The sequence below is a fragment of the Panicum virgatum genome, chromosome 5N, assembly GCF_016808335.1.
Source record: "Panicum virgatum strain AP13 chromosome 5N, P.virgatum_v5, whole genome shotgun sequence".
NCBI lineage: Eukaryota > Viridiplantae > Streptophyta > Magnoliopsida > Poales > Poaceae > Panicum > Panicum virgatum.
In genome coordinates, this window is record NC_053149.1 from 58,375,724 (window position 1) to 58,389,084 (window position 13,361).

A 13,361-nucleotide genomic window follows, 5' to 3' on the forward strand; every position below is an offset into this window, starting at 1 on the left:
GGTGTGAAGGAGCTTGCAGAGGGGTTGCTGGCGCCAGTTTCGCCATAGCTCGGCTGCGTGAGTGTCTCCACCGTGAGCGACGCACGCCGCGCTCTCTCTCAGCGGGTGAGCAGCCTCTGAAGTAGTGGAACAGAGGACCGGATGCCCCAGCCCACAGCGTTGATGCTGGATCCAGCAACGGGAAGGAAGACGGTAGCGAAATTACCGCGCGGTGCTAAGCATCTCCAAGAGTGCCTAATATTTATACTCCCAAAAACATGAGATTAGCACCTTCCCAAAAGATTTTGGGCTCAAGAAACAGTCTTTTCTCCACCAGTAGCCTTATTTTTTTTTCAGATTTACTCCTCAATCGCTTGAGATTGTGTCTTTCCATCAGTCGACGGCGTGGTGCGTTGGATCTAAAACTGACGGTTGTTAGTGTTCCGTGTGAAATTGTGTAATCGGGTCTGCTTGGTGTACCCGTTTAACTGCTATTGGGCTTGCTCGTGTCGCTCTGTTGTCAGTATTCTCTCCTTTCCCCACCCATTCCTTTCATCTCCCTCAAACGAGTTCAGCACAACGGCGGAGAGCTCCTATGGCATGGCGGCACCGGCGCCGGCGCGCACGAGCTGCAGCATGGATCCTCCATCTCTTGTCTCTCGGCTGCTGATTTTGTAGCTTAGCCTGGCTCCAGCACCTGGCTGGCAGCCTGCTCGCCGCCCCTTTTAGTTCCAAGCTGGGTACCATGTCCTCTCAAGGTGAGCATTTCTGGTTCCCTCCTTCCTGGATCTCGTGCGCCCCGTATGGATTCCTGGTTGCATCATATTCCCCTTCCATTTTCTAGAGTTAACACTTTCAATTTCCCTCATAGATCTCGATTTCTGCTGTTCTAGTGTTTCGGTAGTTATCCCCCTAATAGTTGTGTAGTGTGCCTCGGTATGTGCTTTTCTAGGATTTTCTCTTGTCTTTAGCTGTGATTTGCACCTGTGCTATGCTGATTTATAATTAGGCTTCTGAAATGTTATGATAGAATCTGATGATTGTGATAGAACCATTACTTCATTTTTCTTGTGTCATCATGTTAGCTTTTTAGGTAGCCCCTGTTCAACCAGCCAACTACAAAGTCTGAAAATGAAATATGATCCCAGGAACACTACATCGTTTCTTCATTGTAAAATCACAATCCTTATTTAAGCAGAAGTTAATGTGAGGTTGAATTTTATAAGCTATTACACGAGACAATGTCCAATGAAATATAACCATTTTGACATTTGTTAGCACGTCTATGCAAAATGTGCTCTTGGAGATTTGAAGTAGGACTGGTTTCTAAATCGTATGATCCCTTTTATCTTGTGCATTGCATATGGTGTCTCTCTATGTAGTGTTTCTACTTTATCTTATCTTTCTTATCTGAAATTGGTTGTCCATATATTTGGCTAAAATTGACACTGCCTGAAATTTTAATTTGTAATCTTAATTATAGTTTGAATTCTATCTCTTACAATATGAATTTTAGTGTAATTTGTGCATAAGACAACTATGAGATCATTGATCTCTATTTTTCACAGTATTTTATAGTGTTATTTTTTTCATTTCTGAAATTCCAAAGATAATGTATGTGCCATGTATGTGGCCCATTTGCCTTGTGATTCTACTTTCACCATTCTTTTTGTGTTGGGGCTAGAAGGGTGTCATTTTATCCCATTAGTTCTTATTGTAGTTACTAGATGTGTCCTTACTAATTGTATTGTGTGTTCCCTTGTTTCTTTTTTTTCCCTAAGTGGAGATAGAAAAAAAATCACTCCACCTCCAATGCAAAGGGCCAGGTTCTTTTTTTTTGCAAGCAAGGTATTTTCAAGTTTCTTTCCTGATTATAGTTTAAATATGTTTTAGTTACATAGAATGATTTTGTTGTATCTTTATATTCATGCTCGTTGTAAATTTTTAGATTGAGGGTTATAATCAATCCTGTTGCAATATAAGTGAATTGCCCACCTCTCCCAATCAGCTTAAGCTTTTGGGTCGAATTGGTTGGTGCATGCAACTCAATATGGTATCAAAGTCAGAGATCTCGAGTTCGAATCCTGGTTAGTGCAATTAAATAAAATAATTGTTGCTCGCTCCTATTCCACGTCTGAGGTCTGAGGGAGTCTCCACGTGAGGGGGAGTATTGGAATATAAGTGAATTGCCCACCTCTCCCCATCAGCTTAAGCTTTTGGGTTGAATTGGTTGGTGCATGTAACTTCTTTTTGATGTAAGTAGTGCTCCTTTTTGGACATTTATTCGTTATTTTTGTTGTGTGACCCTACTTTGGAGCTGTTGAACTTCTTTTTTATTAATTAGAGCGGCTTACTACTGTACTTACAGCATAGATTTTGATGTATCTTGTGTATGGTCACTATAATTTTTTTTAAAAATATGAGTACTACTTACATCAATCCTTTTTACTCATTTTGCAGCAACCATTTCTTGCTACTATGCATTTTCTATTGCCACTTCTATGTGATTTTTATTTTATACAAATATAATTTCATATGTATGTCTTTATATGGCACATTGGGCCAATTCTGAATTTTTTTTAGAACTCTGAATATCTTGCTATGCATTGCCGCTTCTGAATTTCTAGTTTCTCCATTTGTTGGTTTGATTAACTTGAACCTCTAGTTTTAGTTGGAGCAACGATAGTTTGCGAATTAACTTTGTACTACAAATGAGTGGCCATTGATAAAGATATTTGCAAGTACATGAAGCTCATGTTTATTGGCCGAGAATATCTTTGAGCCAGTAATGTCAGTTTCAGTTAATAAAGTTGTTAAAGCACTTTTTTACTTCACTAGTTCTTGAATTTTTCTGTAACATTCTAACATGTATAATGTCTATGAATTTAATGTAGCTCCATACATAATTACGGTTCTTTTTTATGTGTACCTAATAACTCTTTTTTCACAGTTATATTCCAAATCTAAAGCATGGTGTTCAAGATTTATAATTGATATATTTGTGCCTCCTGGTTTGAGCTGAAGTGTCAAGAGTTATCCAATTTTTTGTATTATTATAAAAAATATGTAAGTTTTCTCCAACTCAAATGTTTATCTGTTACTGCGGCTACTTCATTTTGAAAGAGGTTAATCATTTTACAGGATTGGATTGCACTAGCAGTGTTTAAGCTGCCTATCTGTGGGAGTATTAATTTAAGAGTTTAATGTGCATCTTTTATTTTCTTAATGGCCAACTTATCTAAACCCGTACCTGACCTATCCTCAAATTTATATATATAGGTAGTAAATAGCTAGTCATGCCATGGAAAGCTTGCATGATCATTCTGCTAAGTTGCAGCAAGAATTTGCATTGCTAATTTCAATATTATTCCCATATTTGTTTTCTGTATTTGTAGGTTTAGGTGCCTGTAAATTATTTTTTCAAGTAAGATTGTATAATTTAGTGACATGAGCTTTCCGGTTTAACAAAACTAAGTGGTTTAGTATAATGTACAGTGTGTCTTTAAACAAATCCATCTACCATTTGCAAGTTGTTTTTATCGGTAGTTTATGCTTTGATGATTGTGACAATGTGTTTACCTATCTGACATATAAATATTTCTCATATGTTTTAATTGGATACTTTGGTAAGCAATAGTGGGAATTTTCTAGTCGCATCTGCTACTATTTTTAGTTGTCTTTTATTTTTTAGATGTGCATCAGGCATATATGTTCCTCATTCTTTCTTAGAACATGATAGGTAGGCTCCTCATTTTCTTTAGCATATGTATGCCGAGCATATGAGTTTGTTTCATTTTTGTGGAGAACCTGTCCATTAGCTTTTGTTTGGCTGTATTTTGGAAACATGATCATTTTTTTATAGCTGAATTCTGTTGTCTTCTTATATTACCTAAAATTTCAGAATTATTATACTAGAATTACACCCTCAATTAGTATTGTAATTTTCTAGTTTGTTACCGTGAAATATGAAAATGTGCATTACATCATTAGGATTTCTATGCCAAATTTTACCCAAGTCTTTTTTTTATTTCTCCCTAGACTATTTTTTTCTGGGATTGAAGGAGTATAGTTGAGGAGTTGAGGGAGGGAGAACTCAAGTGAAGAACTCCTGCTTTGTTTGTAGTGGCTATAAAATGATAAGTAACTAGGTTCCCTAATTTAAAAGCTTTCTTTGTATTCTCTGATTTAATAAAAAACCGATAGCTTATGTTCTTGTTGCATGTACTTGTCATGCTTTGTTCGAGCTAAAGAACTACCAGATTCAATCTCTCTTTTTTTTCTAATTTGTTTGTTTGTCATTGTTGTTCTGATTTAAAAATGATTGTTCTCTGTTCTAATGTGGTCAATATCAGTGTGGTGTATATAAAGTCATAAGCATTTAGGTTTGCAGCGACCACCCCTCAATCATTCCCTTTTCACCTGTGCTTCCGGTTATTCTCGAGATAGTTTAGAAAAAAAAATGCTTATGAGTATCAGTTAATGTTGTAGTAGTCCCGGGTAAATTGTAAGCTACCAATTCATAACTAGGATTGTTTGCTACTTGTTGTTAAAAGAACATTGCTTTATGTACCGTCTTAACATACTTTGGGTTCTGAATTTTTGCATTTTCGTTGTGGTTACCATATAAGCATTGATAGGCTAGTTGATTCAACGAGTTCTAATGGCCACTGGTGTTATTTGTGGTTGTTGATGGGTCACTTTTGATTTTAATTAATTAGCACTTCTGATCAGTTGTTATAAAATTACAAGTAACTTATGCTAGAATTACACTATGATTTAGTCATGTAATTTTCTATTATGGTACTGTAAAATATATCTTTATATTTACAAATTATTATCTTCACTTGATACTAATGGTGTTAGAGGGATTTACAAGTCCTGTGGCATCTTTACTGAAGCTAAGTGATGATAGATTAGCCTTGCTGCTTTGGTGCCTTGCTTGGATAAACTGTCCTCTTCAACTTGATCTGTATGCTATCTCTTTATTTAATTATAAGTCATAAGTACATTTATAGCATCCAACTTTAACAAATCAATATTTTTAAGTTAAATGATAATAGTTGTAGCTACTTGCCCATTGTGACAGCATTCACTGACTATTATAATTATGATATGGTACTGTGACAATGCTTGGCATGTCTCTTTTCGTTATATTGTCAATTGCTATAGAAGATATGGTACTGTGACAAATCTATTTTTTATATTATAATTCTTTTTCCTTTGCTATAGAAGATTACTATCAATAAGAAGCTGAAGGACCGGTTGTCTGGGCTAAAGGACTTTGTTCCAACTGCTATTCCTGAAGATGACCCAGCTGAAGAAGAATGTCATATTGTTTGTGGTGAAGCTCATGATGGTGGTGGTGTTAATGAGGTACGAAGCGTATTATCAGAAGATATTGGCAGAGTTAGCGTCTTCTTGTTTATTCAGATTTTTTGTCCTTGTCTTTGTAGATTCCTGGTGTTTCTTTTTCTCCTGTGCCTCCTCAAGTTAGCCAAGGAAAAAGTGCTAGTTTCAATTATCTTCTTGACAAAGATGTTTCTACTCATGTTTCAAGTCAGGTCCAACCACCATGTGTATCTTGATTGACTTAATACTTTGTTATGCAAATTTATCTGTTATTTTTTAAGTTACTGTAGAGTAGCTGTTGTTGACGAGCCCGTCTAGCTCCGGCGGCTGTAGAAAAATCCATTGAATGGATTGTGGTGATTGGACTTTAGGGGCTAGTCAACCAGTCTCTCTACTTTAACAGAATGTGATCTCAATGTGGTGTACTTATTTCTATTTGTTCTTTCTTTTAAATTTACTCCATATCATGTCTATGTAATTTCTATATTATCTCTATATATTTTAAGCCTTAGGAAGATAGGTTAATTCTTTGACTAGTGTTACTGTCAAGGTTTATGCAACTTAGATAGGTCTGGACTTAGTAATGGATGGTTGTGATCAAGGTTTACCATGTCATTGTCCGAACTCCTTTGACTAGTGTTATCACCATCTCAGCTTGACAATTTGTCTTGCTGATCACTTTGGTCTTCCGCTTCCTAGCTGCAGGAATTGGCTGAGCTTCACCATTCATCATAGGGAAGTTCTTCCTTTTGTTTGTTAATTTGCTAACTTGCACGGCAGAAGTTGTTTGCTGTTCACCATATGTTTGTTCCTCAAATGATTTGCCCCTCCTGTTGCATTTGATTGTCATCCTCGTAACCATGCCCATCGTATCTTTCTGTCTCGAGTGGTAGTTTCCACACTTGACAATAGAAAAACCAACAATCAAAGCTTATTGATTGTAAAATTTATAAGCCTCATCAGCATTTTGAAACTGCATGTCTATCTTTGAAACATGTTGCGTTTCTCCTTCCTGACTTAAAGGAAATGCCTCCTCCAAACTCTCATTTTGCTTGAACAATTCAATGTCTTCTTCAATGATTTCATTGTCGAGGCCTTCTTCTTCTCTGATTTCATTCTCCTATCCTTGTGCTTGAACTACTGCTTCTGTTGTATTGCTTTCAAAAACGGTAAAATTCTCATTGTGGTTGAACATTTCAAAGACTTCTTCTTGGCCTTGTGCTTGTACTGCTGTTGCCCTTGTGTTGTTTTCAAATTCTGCCAAATTTCTGCTTCAATTGATATACATGCATCTTGATCTAAGTTATTACTATTTCCTTAACGAAACTGCTCTGTTGTTGTGCACAGGTGGCTGTCATCTGGTTGGGGCAAGTTCTGCCGCTCTTTCCTGCTTAGTCATTGCATTGATGTCTATTGTTTTTTTTCTTTTTTTTTCAGTGATGTTTGTTGGCCTGCGTACATTACAATAGAAGGGGCCCACCTACAATGCAGTCATTTCATTTCTATTTGATTTTAAATGATATTTATTTTACCCGATGTTAATTACAGCCCATTAATGCTGTTTTTATAGTATTTTTTAATACCATAATTTTTTTTTGTTTTCAAGCTTTAAATTCATTATGTAAGTAAAAATCAGTGTTGGGCTTCATATGTTTTGGGCTCAACCTTTAATAGACAAGCCCACAATTGAACAGACAGTCAACAACTGTTGTGGACTGTTTGTTGTGGGATCCACAGCACAACAGCCCACAACACAAAAATAGTCACACAACAACAATACAGATGGGCCTGGTATGTTCAACCACAAGAACTATTCCATGGACTTTTGAATGAACATCCAACGGTACAAACCAGTGACTTACATATAGTAAAATATAAGTCACCCAAAAAAACAGTAACTTATAGATATATAAATATAAGTCACCTTACAAGGAGACATACTCTATTTTTTTTGTCCCAAAAGCCTTAAAACCTGCCATGTCATCCTTGGAAGTGCGCCGTTTTTTAAAGTATGGCCGATGCAAGATCATAAACTTGAATTCTGCTGGATCAGCAATCCTTTTCTTGTGCCACCCTACAGGTTTTTGGAGCTAGTACGACATCACTACTTAGTAGAAATCCTCTCCACTTGAACTCAACGAGATATCAAGAAGTGCAAATCAAAATATGTACGAGCTATTCAATTTGGAGTGAAATGTAAGCTCCGGAAGGGAGGTCACCACGGCCTGAACGGAGAGGACAGTGTTGCAAGCTCGATGAAGAGGACGACACAGCGGCCTCGACGGAGGGGAGGGCGCCTACGATCTGGGCGGAGGGCGGTGACGACGCCTGATGCGCGGCGGCCGCGGCGACGCCTGATGCGCTGTGGCCGCGGCAATGCACACAGCAAACTTGCAGGCCGACCTCGACAGATGGGAAACAGGCAGCGGTGGCAGCTTGGGAAGCCAACAACGGTGCCTTGAGAACTGAGCAGCAGCATCCTCGACGGGAGGATGAAAGGGCAGGAGCTGCCGATAAACACCTGCGCACAAAGATTTTTGTTGGGATCTCCACGAACGTCGGGATTGGGCGCGCCGAGAGCAGGCCGAAATCTGGGACGCGATGGGGGAAGTATTGGACGCGCGGAAATTTTGAGAAGGTTTTTGGGCTACTGTTGGAGCACGAAATTTCTTCTGCATGTCCAAAAATTGATTTTAGGAGTTAGTTTTGGGCACTCTTGGAGATTCTCTAAGCCCCCGTATCTACTGTCTAGCCACTACGCCCTCGACGCACCGTCATTCGCTGTGACGGACGCGCAGGGGTGCCGGAGGCAGAAGCCGAGCTCGATAAAGTGGCGCAGGCTTGGATGTGGTAGTGGTACGCGGCGGCGGCAGTAACTCTCCAAGCCGCAACTGCGAACTGCCATGGCCCAACAGTAATTGTAATTCAGTATGCACTAGTAGCAATTGCCCAAATTAAATGGATCCCAACAGTATCTCCCTTTGATGGTAAACTGTCAACCAAGAATAACCCACCAAACCAATGAAGATTCTTACAAAAGAATTAGAACCCCAAGCCTTTCACAGTCCAGAGCCCCGAGCCATATATCTACAGTCTACAATTCCAGGTTCCACCATTTCAGTATCCCTGACGAACTATAACCCCTCATAATCGAAATCAGGTCTTCTCGTGTAGTCGTGTATGCATCCACTAATGTACCATGCTGGTCTTCACCCAAAGGCCAAAGCGCTCTTTTGCTGGCATGGCCCGCTCCCACAAAAAATAAATTCCATCACTTGCCTTCTATCACTCGATTTGCTCGCCAATTAGATCCAGACCAACAACCAAGAATGAGACCCCTTGGAACAGAAGGAAGTAGAAATGTATGCCTTGGACCGAAAGCAGGCTCCGAGCTGCAGCTGTTAAGAGAAGGAAGGAGAGTGCTAGCTCCTTCCTGTATATCCTATTGTGTTTCTTCTTCACGGAGTCCTTTTTTGGATGTGCTGACTCCTTTGTTAGGGAATCAAGGTTGGGTGCAGATCCAACTCTTTGTTGCTTAGATTGCTTCTCGACGAGGGCAACAAGATCGCCCTCAGAAGAACGGCCTGATTTCTTGGTGACAACCCACTCATAGGCGCTCCCGAGTTGGAACAAACCAGAAATCATGGCGTTGAATTTGGTTACTGACATGGTATTCTCAAATAGAAGATAGGGAACAATAAATGGAAAGGATTTGGGGGCTGGGAGGATGTTCAACAAGGACATGGTTGCTGGAATGTAGCACACAACCCAAGCTGGAAGCTCAGCTTCAGGAATAAACATTGTCATGGGAAGGATGATGCAGAAAAGAGTGAAGGAGTAGAAGGGTAAAATAAGTTTGCGAAGGAGAAAGAAAAGAAATATCAGGTTGAATTTCTTCCAAAAACCAATCTGCGAAAAAAATGAAAGAAAGGTCAGCTACAGTCCAATGATCCGAAAAAAAGTTACCTAAAAAATTGGGAAGAGAACATGCGGATCAAATGCTGAATATATAATGATATAGAGCAGAGTCCCAGAAACCAGAGAAATATACACATCCGTAAGTGCTTGAACTGTTAGTGATTATCTTTGTATTTAAATGTTATTTTCATACATACAAGTGTATTGTGGACAAGCCCAAATTATTGTTTGCACGTAAGTTCAATTTACCGAAGGTTTACTTGTAGAAAACTAAATAAACTTCACTGCAACATTACATAAGAGCAGGAATACAAAAACGACGAGCCTCAAGTGGAGCGGGACAGTAAATCAGAATGTCAAATTGGAAATCTAGTTGCATGTTAAAACTTAAAACAGAACAAAAGAATAGCCAGCACTGGCGCCAGAAATAATCTACCCAAAAGAATTCTTTCGTCTATATCTCTTTTCTGTTTCTTCAACATAATTCAAGGTTTCATTTTCATACTAGGGATTGAAATTGTGACTTGTGAGGGACCAAAATAAGAATGATGCAAGTTTCAACATAAGGAACCAGTTCAGTCTTAAGAAACCCATTTTGAGTTCATCATGCTGAATTATCACATTGATTGTAGTTAAAATATTCTAAACAGGAAGAAAATGATGAAGGGTGATCCTACGATTTGTGAAAAGGGTTCTTAAAAGTTAAAATTTGTTATTATGCTGAGTAATCCAAATTTCAGAACATGCATACAAGAAAAGGTCCATACCTTTGATTTAATAATATCTACAAAGCAGAGTCTGAACAACTGCATGGGACCAGAATGCCATCGATGTTGCTGCTTTCTATATGCTTCATATGACTCCGGCAATTCACACTGGCACTGAAAGGTTAATCGTGTCATGAAATTTTAATGGTAAACAAAAGTCTGAGCACAAAATAAAATATCCATAAGGCAGTACAAAATTTATGCAGGTACCTCAACATCGTTAAGGAACAGAAACTTCCAGCCTTTGAGGTGTGCTCGGACAGCAATATCCATGTCCTCCACTGTTGTCCTCTCCATCCATCCACCAGAATCCTCAAGTGCCTTAATTCTCCACACTCCTGCGGTTCCATTGAACCCAAAGAAATTGAGGAAGATCCCATTAACCTGCTGCTCCACCTCAAAGTGGAAGCACAGGTTAATGTTTTGCAGTCTAGTTAACAAGTTTTCGTCTTTGTTCACAAAAGACCACCTTGCCTGAACTAATCCAACATCCTCATTTCCCTGGAAGTCCCACACACAGCTGAGTCAGACAACAGAATGCGCATACTCATCCTTAGATTAAAAAAAATGTAAGCAAGATGTCCAACAAACCTTGAAATGGGGCACAGTTCGCTTCAGGAAGTCTGGTTCGGGTTGAAAATCAGCATCAAAGATAACAACAAACTCATAATCTTTTACATAGCTGCAGTTCATGGCTGACTTGAGATTTCCAGCCTTGTAGCCATCACGGATCACCCGGTGTCGGTACAATATGCGAAGGCCTTCACGTTGCCACTTCTCCACCTCCTCCTTAATAAGAGCTGAAGTGGCAGCATCATCAGAATCGTCTAGCACCTGCACCAAGAAGTTTGACCTTGGCCAGTCCAAACTGCAAACAGCACCAATAGATTGCTGGTACACCTGCAAACATATATAAACCAAAGGAATGAAAATTTTTGTTAGAATTCCAAAAATAACTGCATACATTAGTTGATACTAGTTCCCTGCCTCAAGATTTTCAAAATGTAACTAATCTTAGCCTCTTCTGAAGTAGTAATTTAGTAAACTGTTAAAAGATGCAAACGTAATAACCATAAATTTTAACAGTTTCCTCCTCCAAGTCTAAGAGAAGTACACCGTGTGGAGCTCCTGAATTTTTTTTTTCAACTTCCTAAATGTGCTTGGGAACTGAGAGGACGAGATGCAAAACAAGACAGACACAAGTGTAGTACTATTTTAGAATCACTCCAGCACCCCATCCCCAAAACTGACTTTAATTCTCCCTTGACCACAAACTCCAATCCCAGAAACGGATCGGTAACAGTAAACCCAGCAGACACTTGGATAACAGAAAAACCTCACCAAAAAATGTCGGTAGCAACCATTGAAAAACAGAAAAACCTCACCAAAAAATGTTGGTAGCAACCATGTGTCCATGTCTTTACTGCTTTCTGGATTTGTTGCCAGAAATCGAAACCGTTTCATTCCATTTCTAAGCATCACTACAATCCCCAAATGATACCTAGAACCCTATATTTTGCATTAGTGGCACTAAAGCCAAGATTCTTCAATCTAAACTATCCTGTCCAGTGTCCACCACCGTTATGCCCGCACAATTGCAGCTTCAGAACCGATTCTTTCGATCTCTGCAACCACCAATGCGGCTAGGGCACTCAACGCCCAATCCCCAAATGCGACGTTGAACACATTCCAACAAAGGAATCAGGAAGAGAATCAAATATTTTATTTGCTTTTCCAGCTCACCTCCTTCTCGTTGCACATTGGAATCTGCACGAGCACCATGGGGAACTCCCCGGCGCCGGCCTCGACGTTGTCCGAACCTTTGCCGCCGGCCTTGGGCACAGGCTTGATGCCCCTTAGCTTAATCCAGAGGCAGCCGAGGCACAGGATAAGACGGTCGGCGCTCTGGATCAAAAAGAGCACGACGCACGCGTTCGCCAGGAACTGCAGCGCAGGCGCGAGGTACTCGAGGCGGATGCGCACCCAGGACGCGTACCCGGCGGCCAAGAGCCCCTCGACGGTCAGCAGGTCGGGGACGTCGACGGCGATGTGCCAGCCCTGGAGGTGCGCGGCGACGTCCACGGCGAGTAGGAGCATGGACAGGAGGAGGAAGGCGCGGAGGAAGCCGTAGAACCTGGTGCGCAGGGCGGGGCTCTCCCCGGGCGGCGCAGCGCCGGCGTCGGCGTCGGTCCGCCCAGCCGCCACACGCCTCCGCGCGGCGGCGGCCACGGACAGCGCGGCGGACGCGGCGCCCGTGAGCTTCCCCGCGGCGCGGTGCGCCTTGAGCAGCAGCACCCACGTGATCTGGCGCGCGTTCTTCCCGCGCCCCGCCTTGCCGCCCGCGGCCCCCGCCTCCGACTGCGGGACGGCCCAGTCCGGGCTCTCCATCTTCACCACCACCGACATCCCACCGCCACCCCGCGCCTCCCGCCCCGACCACTGCGCCATTGGCACCTGGGCAGCACAGCCCAACCCCAGGCGCCGCCGCTTCTGGGCTCCCCCTCCCCGTCGGCGCAACACCTCAGTGCATCAACGAAACCGCCTATGGCCGAGGAGGGAGGGGGGCAAGGGTTAATACGAGCAGGGACAGTGAGGGGAAATGCTGGTGAGGTAGGAGGCGGCCGGCCGGACACGACCCCACGAAGAGGGAAGAAGCGGAGCGCGCGCACGAGGTGAGGGGGAGCAGGCAGCAGAGCGAGGAAGGAGGGAGCTGCGCACCACGTCGCGGCGGGGATCCAATCCGCCTGAGCTCGGGACAAGTCCAACCTTTATAAGCCGCAATGATTAGCGTGACCACCACCTCCTAAATCCTAGTAATCAATTAAAAACACCATCTTTTCCTTTCCTTTTTTTTCTCACCTTCCGCTTCTGCTTCCAGCTGGAGAGCAAGCCGCTCGCCCCGGGTACTAATCGGCTCAATCAATTAACTAATCAGCCATAAGTGGTGTGATTAGCCATGGGAAAAACGGAGATCTCGGGATCCGGAAAGCGTCAGTTCGTCCGTCAGGCCCTTCGCCTTCTTCTTGTCTCGGCTCCTGCAGTCCTGCCTGGGCTCGCCGCGGGGCCGCGGGCGGCGGCGACAGGGACGGCGAGGGCGTGCGACGAGCAACCAACCGCACCACCGGCACTCCGGCAGCACGGCAGGCAGCGGAAGCGACGGGGCACGTGAGGTGCGGGCGAATGATTCTTCGCGTGGAGCCGGGGCTGGGGCTGTCGGTGGCGACCCCAACGCTGCCCCAGCCGGCCGGCAGCTGGTAACCGGTGACTGCGCCGCACGACGACGTTACGGCCGCGGTTGGGCCTGTCAGTCACCAACCGCCGTTTACCCGTCCCGTCCGGGAAAACCCC

General features: G+C 42.5%; 1 protein-coding gene and 1 long non-coding RNA gene across 17 annotated transcripts; one reads left to right on the plus strand and one right to left on the minus strand.

The window, feature by feature from the left end:
- The first annotated feature begins 484 nt into the window (after nt 1-484).
- LOC120674213 lies at nt 485-6,916 on the plus strand. Of its 16 annotated transcripts, none has more exons than XR_005675015.1 (4): nt 485-737; nt 1,761-1,827; nt 1,928-5,352; nt 5,433-6,916. It is a non-coding gene; the product is annotated as an uncharacterized LOC120674213 (long non-coding RNA). The 16 variants fall into 16 exon arrangements; XR_005675019.1 differs by having other exon boundaries at nt 1,766-1,827; XR_005675020.1 differs by having other exon boundaries at nt 489-737; nt 2,930-5,352.
- Nucleotides 6,917-8,240: 1,324 nt separating this feature from the next.
- Nucleotides 8,241-12,777, minus strand: LOC120674212 (probable xyloglucan glycosyltransferase 1). The gene is made up of 5 exons (XM_039955355.1): nt 11,757-12,777; nt 10,605-10,913; nt 10,224-10,514; nt 10,014-10,127; nt 8,241-9,237 (listed from the first exon to the last, which is right to left on the minus strand). The coding sequence occupies exons 1-5, from the start codon at nt 12,459-12,461 to the stop codon at nt 8,614-8,616; spliced, it is 2,043 nt and encodes a 680-aa protein (XP_039811289.1). The 5' UTR covers nt 12,462-12,777; the 3' UTR covers nt 8,241-8,613.
- Between the last annotated feature and the right edge of the window lie 584 nt (nt 12,778-13,361).